Source organism: Podarcis gaigeae, assembly GCF_964106915.1.
Source record: "Podarcis gaigeae genome assembly, chromosome: 1".
NCBI lineage: Eukaryota > Metazoa > Chordata > Lepidosauria > Squamata > Lacertidae > Podarcis > Podarcis gaigeae.
Window position 1 is genome coordinate 72,279,494 of NC_139678.1, and position 16,855 is coordinate 72,296,348.

Genomic DNA, 16,855 nt, shown 5'->3' on the forward strand with positions numbered 1-16,855 from the left:
CTTGTGCTGCCAGGCAGCAATTTCAAGGTGTCAGCTTGCCTTCTATAGACAATATTAAAGGAAGTTTTTGTTCATGCAAAGCTCTGTGGAGTCCTGTGCTAATGGTTACATTTTTATCTGGAGAAGGTTGGAATATATATATATATATATATATATGCAGGTTTTGGTGTCCTCGGGTGTCTTCCCGTGTAAAAGTTGGGGTGTCTAGGCGACGTTTCGACGAGGTCTCACTCGTCATCTTCAGGCTGGTGCTTTCGGCTTCTTGTTACTGGAACAGAGCGGGATCTCAATGTTTGAGTTCCTATAAATACTGTAGAGGGGGTGTGGTGTCTAGCCTCCAATGTTCTGGGCAGAGAGGAAGTTCCCAGGCTAGTGTGCCTTTTCTTCTTTTGTTCCTTAATTACTTGAACAAAAGAAGAAAAGGCACACTAGCCTGGGAACTTCCTCTCTGCCCAGAACATTGGAGGCTAGACACCACACCCCCTCTACAGTATTTATAGGAACTCAAACATTGAGATCCCGCTCTGTTCCAGTAACAAGAAGCCGAAAGCACCAGCCTGAAGATGACGAGTGAGACCTCGTCGAAACGTCGCCTAGACACCCCAACTTTTACACGGGAAGACACCCGAGGACACCAAAACCTGCATTCCTGTACCCGTGAAAATCTACGAAAGCAAACATATATATATATATATATATATATATATATGTCATGAGTTAAATACACAATGGAACTTGGTTGACTTAATTTTCCCAGTGGTATAGAATGCCAATTAGCAGGAGCTGATTCTAGAAGCCTAACTAATATATGATAATCATAGTAATTAAAATATAAATAGAACTAATTTTGCTGCTTATGGTCTACCCAGCCTCTCTATACAACTTAAAATAGCTAGCAGGCTTTGATGGCACGGTGCAAGTCAACACAAATACTGTAAGATGGTGTCATTGTGCAAACTGAAACAAATGGAAACGTATTGCTGCATGTCTAATTTGGCTGCTTCCCATTTTATGCCTACTTGTTGCTATAGCATTGGGGCACTAAGACTTGCAGATGGGAGAAGAGGAAACACATCCCACAACCAGTGATCTTGATGTGCTAATTGGGACTGCTTTTCCTAAGTCAGGATGGGGAACCTTTTTCAGCCTGAAGGTGACATGCTATCATGGTCAACCTACGGAGGTCACATGCCAGCCATGGGTAGCCAATGGGCAGAGCAATCTACAGTGGAACCATCTGTACGCAGAGCATTGGATGTGACCCACAGGATAGTAGGCTGCATTGGAGCCATGCGAAAGTCAGTGGTTTCTGCCTGCCCACAGAAACCTCTCTCCAGTCTCTATCCAGGCATGCAAGAGGCACTGTCATACTTCAAGGACACATTCAAGCAAAAATAGAGCAGGGTGGTGAGGAGTGTTGCCTGGGAAGTGTCCCAAGGGCTAAACAGAGAGGCTTGTCTGAGGGTTTCTACCCCAGACCTAAACTTTATAATTTCCAAAAAAATGCTGTAATGAACGGTGTTTGTGCAATTCACTGACACAGTTTGTGCCGTTTAGTTTTGGCACTGAAAAGGACAGAGGTAGCAGGAGTTGCTTAGGGAAGAGTACACACAACTTCCCCAACCCTTATTCCAAACTAGAGCCATGTGTCACACAGCTCCCCCTGCTCATATTCTCCATCAATTCTTTTTGTGCCACGATATGGGAACAAGACTGCTGAACGTACGACAGGGCAAAGCACTGATACCAGTGCTGCAGCTGTGACCTATTACGTACATTGCACCATAGTTGCTGCACCAGGAGAATAGTGTGGAATGACGTCATGGGCATATGTGAAGTTCGGGTTTAGATGTGTGATGGATGAATATATGCCCACCCATGTTGAAGGTGCCCTTAAAGGTACTAGAGGAAGACTACACTCGGGCATGTAAATATATTACCCATTTCTATAATGTACCTTTTAAGCACTATGATAATATAAATAGTAACACAATTATTTAGAGTCTTATGGGGCTTGTTGTGGTTATCTATAGTTACCAAATTCTTCATACATAAATAGATTGAGGTGGTTTATTCAGTACATAACTACAAAATTCCTTGCAGTTTTGGAAAACCCTTACAACTTAAAAACAAAACAAATACCTGAATGCTCGTATAGTTGTTAGACCTTCCACAGTCTCTGAAAAATGAGAAAGTAATGGGAGCTGGGTACTGTCATCCAATTGCTGCAGATCCCTGAAAACAATGTTTTATTTTTAAAAAGCAGTCAGTTTCCCCCCGATAAGAAATTAAGCTTTATTTACTGGATATTTTACAGTATTGTTAATGCAACTGTTAAAATGCAGAAGTCTAACCAGGAAACAAACTGGCAGTCTAAGCCTAAAACGGTACCTGTTCTAAAGAGTAAAAATACGGCAGGAGCTACCAGGAAAAGCAAGATGATAATCATTAATTCAAACATGGGCTAGATGTGCCATCTTTTCCATTTGTACTTCTACATAGACTCATACATACATAAATACAAACAAACAAACAAACAAACAAACTAACTCATATACCTACATATAAACAAGCCATTTTTCATACACTGTGACATACTTGTGAATTGCTTACCTTGATGCTACTCTAAAGTATTTCTGGATGAAATAGCATATGACAGCAAGAGGAACTAGAGCTATGAGAAACACAGGTGTAACATACGAAATCACAGCAAGAGCAGATAAACAGAGCAGGGTAGAACGGCTCAAGCACTCCAGGGTGGCGGGAATGTGCTAAGCAAATAAACACACAGAATAAATTAATAAATATTAATTGCAATGAAAATAAATCAATGCTACCATGAAATCAACGGTTCCTTTTGCTCTTTCTTCCCTCTTTCAAAACAAGGCCATGTATGGTGCTGAATAATTAATTTTAGATTTGTGTTTCATATTTGGTTTTTAAAAATTCAATAAATATTTAATAATTATAATAATTATAATATTCAGTAAAAAGACTGTAGGATTTTGGTGAGACTTTGTATAGCTTCATTGCTCAGGCAGAAACTAGTCAGTATGAATTTTTAAACAACTAATAGCACAATTAATAGCACAGCACTGGACTGCCAATTGGGAATCTCCTGAAAGCCCATTAGGAAATTCAAAAATTGAATGTCATTCTTATTTTAATATGAATAAACCATTAATTATTGCTGTGTCTACATTCAGTATTCCTGGGTTGAACAAAGTTAGGGCTGCCACTGAAGCCTGTTACTTCTGAATTTGTGATAAACTGCTTAAGAGAAATATTGGGAAGTTATTCCTACAGTGAAATATGATCATATACATGTTGCAGTTTCTGAGTCAAATTTGCATGAGGGCAATGGTACTTAGTGTGGTGAATAGAGTCATGCACATGGGAAAGCAAGTCCTGTAGAAGATCGAGGCACAGTTCAGTATAAAACAAGTAAGTAAGATATTGCATGGATTCAGATGTAATGAGAAACCATGATTTCTCCAGCTCAAACCTGCCAGATAACCATGGTTGTTGTTTTTTTTTTGCGGGGGAACAAACCAGGGTCTGGAAATGTGGTTTGAAATTAGAAGAAACTGGAATTCACATATTATTATATCTGAAATAACAGACAACTGACAGGCCACAGTTAGGGCCGTTGTGGCTGCTTCACCATGAATGCAGGAGTGATTTTTGAAGCGGAGTCCTGAGCAGATGGGAAACAAAAGCAGGGCTTGTCTGCTGGACACCTGGAAGCTCATGCTACAGTGTGGGTTCTTAGTTTAGCACAAACCATGGTTTTGTCTTCCCTCTGAAGCCAGTCATTGTCAAGCTAACGGAAATGGGCGGATGCAAAAAAACAAACAAACAAAAAAAAAACAGCCACAGTTTTAGCCAAGGTACTTTGATGTATCTCTTCAGACCCTGAAGGTATGATAGGCTCTTTATTTATTTTAGTATCAAATTACATTATCTTGTAATGAGATGTTCTCCTTTTTTATTGCCTCATGGAAATTTATATTAGTTATATAAAATGTTCTGACAGCATTGCTACAATGTATAAAATACTTCAATATCATTCCATAGCAACATTATTCATATTGTTCAACTATAGTCCAAATATAGTTTGCATTTAGTTTATTTTGCACTGAATGTGACTGGAAGAAATCAGAATTTACTTTTAGTGACTATTTTTTTTAGTGTGCCTACCTGGTCAATAGTGTTACAATCAGCTGAAAATCTGTTCAAGATACTTCCCAGGGGTGTTGTTTCAAAAAACCTGTAATAGGCAATTGAGACCACCAAGTTTGACATTGAAAGAATTTTAAAAACTGATTTAATGTCCATTTCAGTTATTTCTGGATTACAAACAATACCAAACTCCACATAACTCTGTTTAACACTGGGGAATGAGAGACTTTTGTGTTATCAAATAAAGTTTATATAATTCCTGATAATTAAACTACTATCAAATATATACACATATTATAGAAGTATGAATCACTCATCAGGTTCAGTTCATTGCACAAATTGAATGTTACAATTAAACTGAGAAAGTGTTTTCTATTCAAAGATACAAAGAATTGCATACAAGGAACAAATTATTTGGAGGTCAAATGAATAACAAAAAGTGAAAAAGTGTAAGCTTAGCATGATATTAGTGTTTTATTAAATGATAAGGTATGATGGTTCTAAGACTCCATCCACAAATTCAGAGGAAAGCACATGGGAGGATTATATGACTTCAGATTGCAGGTGGGAAATTGCAAGTCTGAATTCTCCCCTCATCTAAAAATACAGCATGTTGTGGAGAAGGCATAATAGTCTAGAATGGGAGCATTTCATTTACTTTCCACATTTTATGCTACAGCCCATCCATTCAGTTATCTCTTCATTAAGTATACTGCAAACAGGAACTTAATATTAAATATACTAAACAAAGAAAAAATTGCCTCTTCCTCATTATTCATGTTATGTTCCCTTACAATTAGAAATCAAAACCCTAATCAGGCCTCTAGTGATTTCTGTGCAACTCTGTGATGCAATTCCCTCTTTGAGGCCTGTAAAAAGGCACCGTGTTCCATGAGGATGGTAAATATGAATTTGACGGGAAATTGGTCATTGACTGGTTAACATAACATAAATGATGGCCAAACATTTATTGGGTTTGGAAAGAAAGGAAATGTTGTTTACTCATTATCTAAACAATAATATATTCTGATATTAACAGTATATCTGCGTATCTGTTCAGTAAAAATCCCTTTTAATATGTTGTTTGAGATATAAAAGGTCTCAGGAGTTTAAAACCAATTCCAAATAAACTCACAGTAATCAAACAGCCATGGTAGGCTCTATTTTTCTGAACTGAAGAGTAAAACATTAGACTACTCTTCAAAGTAGAATAGATTTAAAGGAACGGAATACCACAGTGTCCATTGGGAGACTGTTGAGAGGGTCAAGGGAAGATGGTTGCAGCAGGAATAAGTAATGGGCTCAGTGGGACTTTAGATACTAATACTGTACACATTAGCATCTAAAGAGACAGTAAGATCATTAACCCTTGGATCTAATTTTAGATTCCAGGGTTAATGATCTTACTCCCCCTTTAGATGCTAATGTGTACTACTTCAAATGTTGTTATGGCGCCCCCCCCCCATAGATGGTAAGATGGGGTAGATAGTGTGGTGGCCTCTAGTTGTTGCTGGACTACAATTCTCACCATCCCTGACAATTGGCCATATTGGCTAGTAGTCCAACAACATCTGGAGTGCATCACATTGGCTATCCCTGTGGAAATATCTATCACTTCATTTATTTCAAAATGCATCAGCCCAGCCCTACTGAGTTTTGGAGCTCACTCTGTTGAGTGCACTTGTATGTCAAAGCCCAACCCTGAGAGCATGTACCACTGACTGGACATAGATTGGACAAGACAACTATGGCAAATTATAGTTGTTAGAGGAACATCTCTTATAATACACCTAGAGCTCTCTCCTACTAACAATTATATGAATTGCATGCGTAGGGGATTGGAGTGACAGATCTTTTTAGCCTTTTCCTTCCTTCCAGTGCCATAATTTTTTGATTCTATGATAGGACAGTAATACATTTGTGCAGTGTAATATGTAGTTCGATTGAGATGGGGATATATTATTATTATTATTATTATTATTATTATTATTATTATTAAGTGATTGTTGTAGGACTGGATGAAGATGAGCAAAGGCATGCTGATCTTTAGGGTTATGAACTTTAGGGTTATGAACTATGGATTAGGATAGGATTATGGTATATTGGATTAAATTGGAAATAATGGATGGGAACTCTGGGACATTCATATGGTCTATCAATGTTTTTGTTTGCTTAGTAAAAGCCTTTTGGGACAAGAAACTCTTATGCTACTGCAGTTTGCCCTTGGGACCTTTGGGTGCACCAAAAACAAAACAAACAACAATTATTAATCATTTAGGTAGAACTGCATATGAAACGCTATCTTAAAATTTTATGCAGCACTGTTATCACAACATTATCTTTGAATTTCATGATAGTAGAATACCTCATTGGGGCCAAAATAATTTTATTCAGCAGAAAACAATGTAGTTTCTTGGCAACTTTTAAACCAGTCCATTCTACTGCTATTGATGTTACAAGACATAATATAATTCCAAGGCAACAGAGAATGCTGAATATTCTTGTATAAGGAGAATGATTAAACTTGGATTCCTAAAAGAGAGGACAGAGAAGAAAAACAGTGAAACAAAAAACACAAAACTTGCCAGAATTGCAGGATTAATAACTGTAGGGTATTTTCCCATTTACCTCTCTACATAGCTATGGTACTTACTTCAGTCTCTCTTGATATTTATGAAAATTAAGCATTCAGCACTTAGACTTTAGGTCTGCCAAGATACAGATATATAATTTGGCAATGCTTGAAATTAAACATTTAAAATACAATGACTATAGCAGAAATGGGCTAGTATGCACATCTAGTTGTTACTTATCCTCAACCACTGCGCAGAAGAGCAGACTATGTCAGTCCATCAATGGAATGGACTTCTGCTTCTGCAAGGAGACAACCTTTTCTTCTCCTCCCCACTGCTGTCTGCTATGACCCCACAAGTCTCCTCTGGAGCACTGGGGATCTTTTAGAGCGGATTGGGGGCACAGTGGGGAGAAGGAGGATGAAGAGGTTCAATTGCACAAGTAGAAGTCTGCTTGTGCAGAGTTTGGCTATCACCCTAAGAGTTTAAATAAAATAGATTGCTTATTTAGCAAACACAAATTGCCAGAAATGATTCAATCTCTTTTTTTATTAAATAATGCCAACATCACATCTGACTCACATGAACAATTAATCCCTCCTTGAAACAAGTAACTTAATTATGTTGATCTTCTTTGAATCAATTCTGTCTTTTTTATTAACACAGAGAGAGTTTCCATGCCATTGCAATTTACATAAGCTATAATTCTTTAGTTGAGAATAATGGTTGTACAGGAAAATGAAAGATTTTTAGAAAATATAATTGTCATGGTTGCTTCAATTCTTAACTCTTCTGATGAGTTAATTATGATTAATAGTGATGTAGGGCTGCAGAAGGGGAACTCACATCATGAGGTCATGCCATGAAAGAATTTCAATAGATGTTTACAGAAAATTGTGAGTACAAACACTGAGATACCATGTTTGGTGGCAGCCCTACATATCCACATTCCGTGTTCAAAATACCTGTGCTCTTTTGTTCGCATGACGAAATATGTGATTTTATAGACTCATAATGCAATCCTAAAATGTCACTCAGAAGGAAATCCCATTGAGTTCAATGGGATTTACTCCCTAGTAAAATGGTTGAAGACTGCATTGCAACAGTACTGCAAATGCATAAAATACTTCTTTTTAAACCATTTGCAGTAGCTAGAATGCTACATCCCACAAAACAAAACAAAACAAAACAAAACAAAGTAATACTCTCTATTCATGCTATTTTCAAGGACCACTTGAAATGTAAACAACTTCAGAGAGCATATGACTTTTGTATAATATATACCTGAGCAGAAAACTAGGATATTACTTTGCATCAAGAGATCAGTGTTGGGATCTTAGAAGGCACCATACCTCACAAACAGAGCAGTTCTCTGTGGGCCCCACCTTGAAGGCAATAGCATCATATGTCCACTGTGCCAGCCAGAAGTCAATGGACACCATAACAGAATGCTTTAGGAGTTGTGAAAGAACCAGCAAAGGCAAGAGGAGGAATCCTGCTGAGCTAAGGTATTTCCCACATGCTCGCCAAGGCATCTTTGCTCTTTGGTGAAGGACAGAAGATAGATTGTCGTCGTCATCACTTTCTGGAATTTCATCTGTAAAGGAATATTGTACTGTAAAATAATCCTTCTAGGAAAATCTTACCTTTCTCCCCTCATCTTTATGTAGTGCTAACAATACATTAAGTCCTTGAAAAACAGGACTAGCATTTCTTGCCCATAGACCACAAGTAGCTTACTTGTGGCCTTCAGGAAGTTGCTGGAACAATTCCCATCAGCCATAACCAGCATGGTCAATGCTCCACAGGGGCAGCATGTCTCATTTCTCCACTTGAGGCAAAATGGGAAGTACTACCTTGCCATCATCGTCTGCCCAGCTGCTGCCGGAGCAGCAGTACTGGCTAATGGCTGACCTAGCTCTGATGCTCAAGGATAATGTAGTCCAACAACATATAGAGGGCTAAACTACTTCCAGAGGTGATCTAACATGTTTAATCTTTGCATTTTTATTCACAGCAAGGCCCATGTTCAAGGAGACATACTAGCAAGCAAGTATGTAACTGATTGCAGTTTTCTTCCAGTTTGTCCATTTTACTCTATGCATGGTAGGTGGGGTGAGTAGACACATGAACTGAAAACCTCAAAATATTATGTAGATATTTTCAGGTGTTTTGTGCGTATATTCAAATGTATACAAAAAGGTATGTAAATGCGGACATACTAAAGCACTGATACAAATCTAAAGAGAGGATATTTTAACACATCTACACTGATTCCAGTGGCTCCTTCTTTCAAGAATAAACCACTTTTACATAATGTGGTGGCTTAAGAATTCTATGATAGAACATAAAAGCTCTACAAAAAAATAAGTAAAATAGTAGGTCTGTTGACTAGCCATTCATTATTCTCACATTACTCTCACATTTAAAGAGTGTTTAAATTATTTAACAGATCTTCAGAATTCTCTCGGGACACCATGATTTATAGATGCATGGAGTAATCCAATCTTAGCAGTCCACAAGAAAAGTGACCCTTGTATTACTTCTGAAGTCTTTCACAATGAAATAAATACCTACATGTGCATGAATGTTCAATTATGGCTCTAACGTGCAGTTAAAATTAGTTCTGCTGAAACAAGAATCTCCTATTAAACTTGTGCTAGCAAACAAAGAATACCTTTGACTTGTACATCAGCAGTTAAAAAATACTTTATTGGCGTTGTGAACTACTGTCAAGGACAGAATGACAAAAAATATTCAGAAAAGTCCTGTTTGGAATACAACTTCACCTTCATCCTCTTCTTCATCTTGGAGAAGAGTTTCTCGAGAATTCTTTGTCCTTTGGAGGTTTGTCCTGTCTAACACAGCTTTTCGTTCGATTAAGGTCTCCTAGAAGCAGGCGAAACAAGTGACACTGAGTGTACAGGTTTTTCATTTTTCCAAACAATTATATTTTCAAATCAATCTGGTGTTAGAAATGAAGCGAGTGCAATGCATTTAACTGTCATGAATTAATAATCCCCTAGGCATACACATACAAACCAGGCTCTCAAGATAGCCAATGCCATCTATCACTTGAGGGTGAAGCAGACATAATGGCAGCTCAGCCATTAACTAAGATTAAGAGATCAGGATATGCGTTTCAACACCAGGGTTTGGAGCATCACTGCTAAGTTCAACAACAATCAGATTATACCTAGCTATGGCCAAGAGGGTGAGCATAATTCACAAATGAGAGATAATGTACTGAGTAAGAGAGAGAGAGTTCTAGCTAATAGGGATAGTTACTTCAGGGAACTGATTAATTAAAAAAAAATCAATTACAAAGGTCTGTTGGCACCACACCTCTGATCGTCCTGCTTCTATTCAGTATTCACATTTTAAACATCTTTCCCAATATGTAAACATAATATGGGACACTGCAGAGCAAACCCCCTTGTGCTAGTGTGCCTTTATGGATGGGGCAGAGGTGTCCTGAAAAAGTGTTATCTCAAAAGGGTGGTGTCCTGCCAGCAGTCCACATAATGCTTTGAAATGCGGTGTTGCAGGGGTGGGGTGGGGGCTGCCCAGGACCCACTGATTCCCAAGCTGGTTCCACTGCATCACATGATGGCATCAGGCTCATTTTGGGCTCGATTCTTGTGCCACTCCCAGGTTGTTGCAGCAATTTCCTTCCTGCTGCCTTCCACCTTGCCTGGTGTCAGCTGCAGGGCTGAGGTTCTACCACTCTGTTAAGCTCTAGTCCAAGGCCATGGTTTGAATTGCATCCTAAGTCAACCAATTTCTTCTTTGTATGTTATGACCTTACTTTTATTTACTATGATCAAATTCCAGTTTTCTTATGCAAGAACATAGAGGAGGGAGAAAGGTTGTTTTCTGCTGCTCCAGAGAAGCGGACACGGAGCAATGGTTCCAAACTACAAGAAAGAAGATTCCACCTAAACATTAGGAAGAACTTCCTGACAGTAAGAGCTGTTCGACAGTGGAATTTGCTGCCAAGGAGTGTGGTGGAGTCTCCTTCTTTGGAGGTCTTTAAGCAGAGGCTTGACAACCATATGTCAGGAGTGCTCTGATGGTGTTTCCTGCTTGGCAGGGGGTTGGACTTGATGGCCCTTGTGGTCTCTTCCAACTCTATGATTCTATGATTCTAACATCTCTTTGGGAAGGTTGATTCAAACATGGTTTCAGGTACAGACCATACAGAAGAATAACAACCCCCTTGCCAAATTGAGTGATGAAGGATCATTGAATAACTCCTGATATGTGCCACTAGAGGGGGTTAGGAACACCCCTCTTCCACATTCTGGTGACCTCTGCTGCTGCAGACGGGTGAGCAGGGGGACTTCATCTCTGCAGAGGCCCCTGTTGCACCCACAGGTAAATGAGAAGCTATCTCTGGGTATGTTCGGGTTACCGCTTACTTGAAATCAAGTGTCCTCCCATTATTAGTTTCTGAGGCTGTGTGTACATGATACTGCCACAATCCATATCGATCCTGTGTTTTTTTCTCAAACTAGCTTCAATCTGACTAGAGTAAGTCATCTCACATATGCAGGTCAGCACATTATGTGCAGATGACAGCTTAATGAATAGGAGGGGTTTTTTGGGGGGTTGTTCTGGGGACACACACCAAAAAGATCATACACACCAGGGGAATGCATTCCCAACCTTTCTTTGATGTGAACAACACTGTGCAACTGTGGCTTGAAACGCAGCAGGGGAAAATTACTAATGTGAACATAGCTTCTGTCTGGCAGTGTTCCTGTTGATGGTAGCTGGTGTATGGCTTCAAAACAGGCAAGGCTAGTGATGGATCTATTTGATTCAAAGCTAGTCCATTTGTCGGAGAAGGTTCCAATCTGGACCCTTCTGCACCCCCAGCCTGGACCTGGCACAGGAAGGAAGACAAAACAACTGCCCCATCTCTAACTGCCACTCTGGTTGGCACAAATGGGATGGGTTTGGTAATGGATCTCCCTCTTTGTTCTTCCCTGCTGGATTCTGGACTGTCCTGCTATTCATTTGAATTTCATTTATCATTCTGTATTTTTGAAATACAAATGCTTCAGGTAATGTAAACCTAAAGAAAAACAAAACTGGCCTTCTCCAGATCTTGGTCCTGTCGATTCATGAGTGTTTTCCAGTGTTCAAAGAGCTCGGATTCTGATTTCTGAATATCTTTGAGAGTGCCTTCTCTTTGAATGGTACCATCTTTCATTGCAATAATCTGAAACAGTTTTAAGATGTAGCCTGTCAATAAAGTCTGTTCTTTAAAAAACAACAACCACACATTAAAAGCCGCTTTAATTGGTATACATGCTTTTAACTCGTATTTAATTCCTGCTAAGTTTCTTTCTTTGTTGATTATATATTTATTTTACTTGCTTAAAGGAGGGCTTGTTCTTTCTCAGCCAAAGATAGTTTTAAGCTTCACATAACTTGTGAATGACAAGCAGAATTAAGCTATGTGTTAAAATTTATTATTCCAATAGGTGAACTTGTTTTGAGTGTGCAATGCCACTCTTTTTAGAAAGTCTATCATGATGCTTTAAAAGGAGCTGTCTTTCAGATTGTGCTTAGTTCCTTTCTTTTGGGTCTACTTACATACTTAATCTTTTGGCATTTTTATGGACCGAACCTAAATGCCACTGACAATGGTCCATTTTATCTTTGTCATAAGGTATATATAATATTACCTAAAAATTATCAAGAAGCTGCTTGCTTGAACACCCTGAAAGTAAATGAAATGTCTTAATCACAAGCAATATAGGGAGATAAAGTCCCTTCCCAAGTTCTGCTCCCATATTTAATGGTCATTGGACTTCAACTCCCCACCAGTTCCAGCAAGCATGACTAATGGAGAGGAATGATTGCAATGATTCAATGAATGATTCAGCAACCTCTGGAGGGCCACAAATTCCCCACTCCTGAAGTAAAGTGTGAATTGGTTGTAGGACTTGCTGGGGTTGCCAAGGGCTATGGCTATGGCAGTGCAAACTCAATAAATATAAATATTTAACCAGGGCTGTAAAGATGTTAGGACAGCACACAAGCAGATGGATAATTAAATACCCATTTCATTGAAGTCAGTTTTGTTTAAGAGTGCTTATATTTTGTTGAACCAGGCATGCAAACATATACAAGCAGGTTGTGAATATTAGCAAATCACTTTTTTCTTCTATATTCAAAGAAAGCTTCATCACCCAATCAGCATGGGGCAGATATTGTAGTTTGTGGGTAACCAGAACAACAGTCCTCTTGTCATTTCTTAGCATATTCAGGATTCCTTCTTGCATGAGGTGGTCACTCAAGTGAATATCCAGTGCAGAAAAAGGATCATCCTAACCAAGACAAAATATATACTCAGATATTTCCTCAGTAATGGTGCACTGTTACTTTTGCAGGAGAAGTAGCTTTTGTTTTGTCATATTTTTAATGTCCTTCCAGGAAAGGTGGAACCTTCCATATGAATCCTACTATATGAATGAAAACAAAACTTTCTAGATGCGCAATAAAATAATGTAAAATAAATTCACATGAATTCCTTTTTTTCAAAATTATTCATAGCTTCTGAGCAAAAAGATGCTAAAACCTATCCCCTCTCTTATATCACTGTACCATCCATTCTGGAATACTTATAATGGTCTCATTTCCATGGTGTCATATCACTGTATCTTGAATATTAATTAATATAATATTAGCATTGTGCAGGTGGATGCCTATATGCGAGCAGTACAACAGAATTTTGCAAGCCTCAGTTTAGAGAGTGGATTTAGCTATGGCCAACTTACCAGGAATACAACATTTGTCTGTTGGTAGAGAGCTCTTGCCACACTGATCCGCTGGCGTTGACCTCCAGAAAGATTAATGCCCTGGAATAAAAGACAAAACAATTCAGTTTGAAAAGCTATATAATCAGTTCTGAAGCATCATTGCTCAAATTTTGCTTTAATAAATCTTCATATGGGAGTGACTTTGAAAAAAGATAGACAGAAATACCAAATGCTGTTAAACAAGGCAGCCAGTACTGTATCTTCATTCTCATTCTTCAAAAGACTTACCCTATTGTTAACAATTTACAAATTACTTTTAAAATACAAGTGTTTCATCAATGACTTTCACTACAGCTCCTGAAGTCAATATGAGGAGCTATATCTGCAACAGTTTAGGGAACTTGTGGCTCTCCAGATGTTGCCGAACTCCCATAATTCTTGACCATTGACCATGCTGGCTGGGGTTGATGGGAGCTGGAGTCAAACAACATATCGGTCACAAGTGCCCCACCCCTAGTCTGTGACATAAAGACTTGACTAAGACACTTATAGAAGGGGTGGGAATTCTATTGCAGGGGCACAGCTCCCATTATCCCTGACAATTGGTCATGCTAGATGGAGGGTCACAGGTTTCCCATCCCATAAGATATGGATCTGTCTCATGTGTGAAAATCCAACACTTTATCCCATTGGATTTTGACAAAGTTATCTCTGAAAACATACACTGCTACAAGATGAAACCTTGTTTGTGCAGCTCATTTGCAATGCTTTATATTCTTCCTGTCTTATTCTTGGTGTTTCTAAGACTTTTCTCCAAATCTTGTATGTTGCACCTTAGTCCTTCTTAGTTTTCTTATGTTCTGTCAGCTTCCCTTACTGACTATGCTTCTATCTCACCCTTCAACTGGATGCCTGGATTTCATGTACCAGATCCAGCAAACCCAATAAGTTTTCCCCCCAATTCAACTTTGTCCCCAACTTAAATTTTATTACTTTCTCATATAAAAGCAGCAGCTACCATTTATTTCTATACATAGCCTGTCATATTAAGGAACATCTTGCTAGTTCCTACTTAAATTGGAATGTTGAAAAATATCATTCACTAATACATGCTAGATTACTAAAATTCTTATTTTATTCAGTAAATATACACCTCAAATACAATATTTCAGTGAGATCAGGAGTGGTGACTGCAGATTGGAAAAAAACCACTTTGTTAGATGAAACTTCAACATTGTTTCAGACATGTAAAGCTTTCAAACCAATAATATCAATTTGCTTTACAAATTGGTTTTGCCAAGTAACAGTTAGAATTTAAAGAACACATGACAAGTTTGGGTGCTTAATTCAAAAACAAACAAACATATTGCATATGGTCACTAACCCTTTCTCCAACTTGTGTTTGGTCTCCATGAGGAAGTATGTCAATATCAGGCTGAAGAGAGCAAGCATCAATTACTGCTTTGTACCTGTGGAAACAGAACTGGTAATTGTCAATTCACCTAGAGACTGCCTCACAAGCACATTTTACCTGCTTTTAAGAGCAAAATTAATCAGCTGGAGAAGTCACACGCTGGAAAATGCATGTTTGCTAAGCATTAATTGTTCTAATGGGAACTCTGTTCCAGGCAAATAAATGCCATTTTAGCTAATAATGAACTATACTACAGGTAGTCCAAAGGTTAGAAATAAATGAAGCATTCCCTGGTTCTGTTGCTGGGATCAATCCTCTGAGGAGATGGAGGGCTTATCCACACATCCTCTTGTCCCACTGCTTTTCCCCAGGGAAAACGGCTCTTTAGCACTTAATAGGAGCAAATGGCAATTGGGTTTTCTGTGGATTATTGTTTCTTCTGATGAAGAGCTAAAGAGTGGGCTTTTCCTGGAAAAGAAGTGGGGTAAGGGGAAAACTATGTGGACTTGTGCTTTCTAGGCAAGTGGAAGTGTGGATACATCTACAACATACATCTACAATGCAACCCTTTCCTTCTGATTCATGTGGGTACAAATCATGCTGCCAGACACAACCTTCAACATATAGCAAGGGACTATGAGACTTTGAGTAGGAAGCTGAAGGGCCTTGGAGCACAGGTGTTTCTTCTGTTGAGCACTGTAGCCCAGAAGGAAAATACTGAAAATAAACCACTGGCTGCACAGGTGATGTAGTTAGGAAATGTTTGGTTTCTTGGACAATGGTCTCTGCTTTCTTGAGGAAGGACTTCTGGCAAGAGATGGATTGCACCTCACATAATGCTGGCCAAAAGTCTCCCCACACAATTGGACCATGCCATTTGGAAAGCAGCTTCACATATTGAATCACTTTTGTGACACATCTGCCATGTGGAAATGTTTTTCAGTTGCTTCCTTGTGGATGATGTAATGCTTAGATTGGTGCTCAGACAAGAAGGTGTGTTATACCTGCAGTCAATACTGAACTTTTAAGGAAGGATCACTGCTCAATACGATTGAATGTTTTAAATCATTACAGTTCAAAGACCATCACCTTTGTCATAACAATTCCACATTTGTACTATGTAACCAGGAAAGGAGTACTGTCAACAGCAATAAAAAACGTTCACTATAAGGGTGGTAAGATAGACTTACTATTATTTGCATTTACAAGGCATTTAAGCACACTAACCTTTGTGTATTAAAAGGGCTTTCAAAAGTGATATTTTCTTCTACAGTAGCATTTAGCAACCATGGTTTCTGGGAAGCATATGCCACCGATTCTCTTTTCCTGGAAACAAACAAACAAAAAACCACAGAAGGACTTTGTTTTATTTTACTGAAACAGCCATGGAAATTATTCTTCATTAATGTAGCCTTCAATGTCTTATTTTAAATATCAATTAATATTCCATCTCTATCCTTAAAAAAGGTATATTTTCACAAGAGATGTGTCCCTGGTAAAATGTTATTGTGCTTAAGGTTACAGTCAGATTAGTCTGTAATAGCTTTAATTTCTGATTTTTGTATTACAAAAGGCATCTTTTTTTGGGGTAGCAAAAGCTGTTGTAAGTGGCTCTAGATTAATATTACATTGCCCTATAATTATGAAGGGTACCCTAGTCAAAAAGGTTTTACCTAACTCATCCTTGAGTCCCCAGCTGTTGTTGGACTACAACTCCCATCATCCCTAACTAGCAGGACCAGTGGTCAGAGAAAGGCTGACCCAACTGAAAGGACTTTATTGGATCATGGTTTTTCAGCAATTTTTTCTGTTACAGAAAGAGCTCTGAGTTGTTTTCAGAGAGGAAACTTGTATCCATCACCATACTATGTAAGCCGAGTGCACATGCATTCGGCAGTGCAGTGGGCAACAGA

At 38.6% G+C, this 16,855-nt stretch overlaps 1 protein-coding gene across 8 annotated transcripts in view; it reads right to left on the bottom strand.

Annotated features, from left to right (window-relative positions):
* ABCC8 (ATP binding cassette subfamily C member 8) overlaps positions 1-16,855 on the bottom strand; it is a 59,797-nt gene that overhangs the window by 10,173 nt on the left and 32,769 nt on the right. For all 8 annotated transcript variants that reach the window (XM_083701091.1, XM_083701089.1, XM_083701087.1 and 5 more), the window contains 11 exons: positions 16,170-16,268; positions 14,913-14,997; positions 13,547-13,627; positions 12,959-13,096; positions 11,857-11,982; positions 9,545-9,644; positions 8,108-8,352; positions 6,548-6,714; positions 4,201-4,270; positions 2,614-2,771; positions 2,143-2,235 (listed from right to left, as the gene is read on the bottom strand). In XM_083701091.1, coding sequence (XP_083557217.1) covers positions 2,143-2,235; positions 2,614-2,771; positions 4,201-4,270; positions 6,548-6,714; positions 8,108-8,352; positions 9,545-9,644; positions 11,857-11,982; positions 12,959-13,096; positions 13,547-13,627; positions 14,913-14,997; positions 16,170-16,268 — 1,362 coding nt within the window. The remainder of the gene's footprint in view (positions 1-2,142; positions 2,236-2,613; positions 2,772-4,200; positions 4,271-6,547; positions 6,715-8,107; positions 8,353-9,544; positions 9,645-11,856; positions 11,983-12,958; positions 13,097-13,546; positions 13,628-14,912; positions 14,998-16,169; positions 16,269-16,855) is intronic.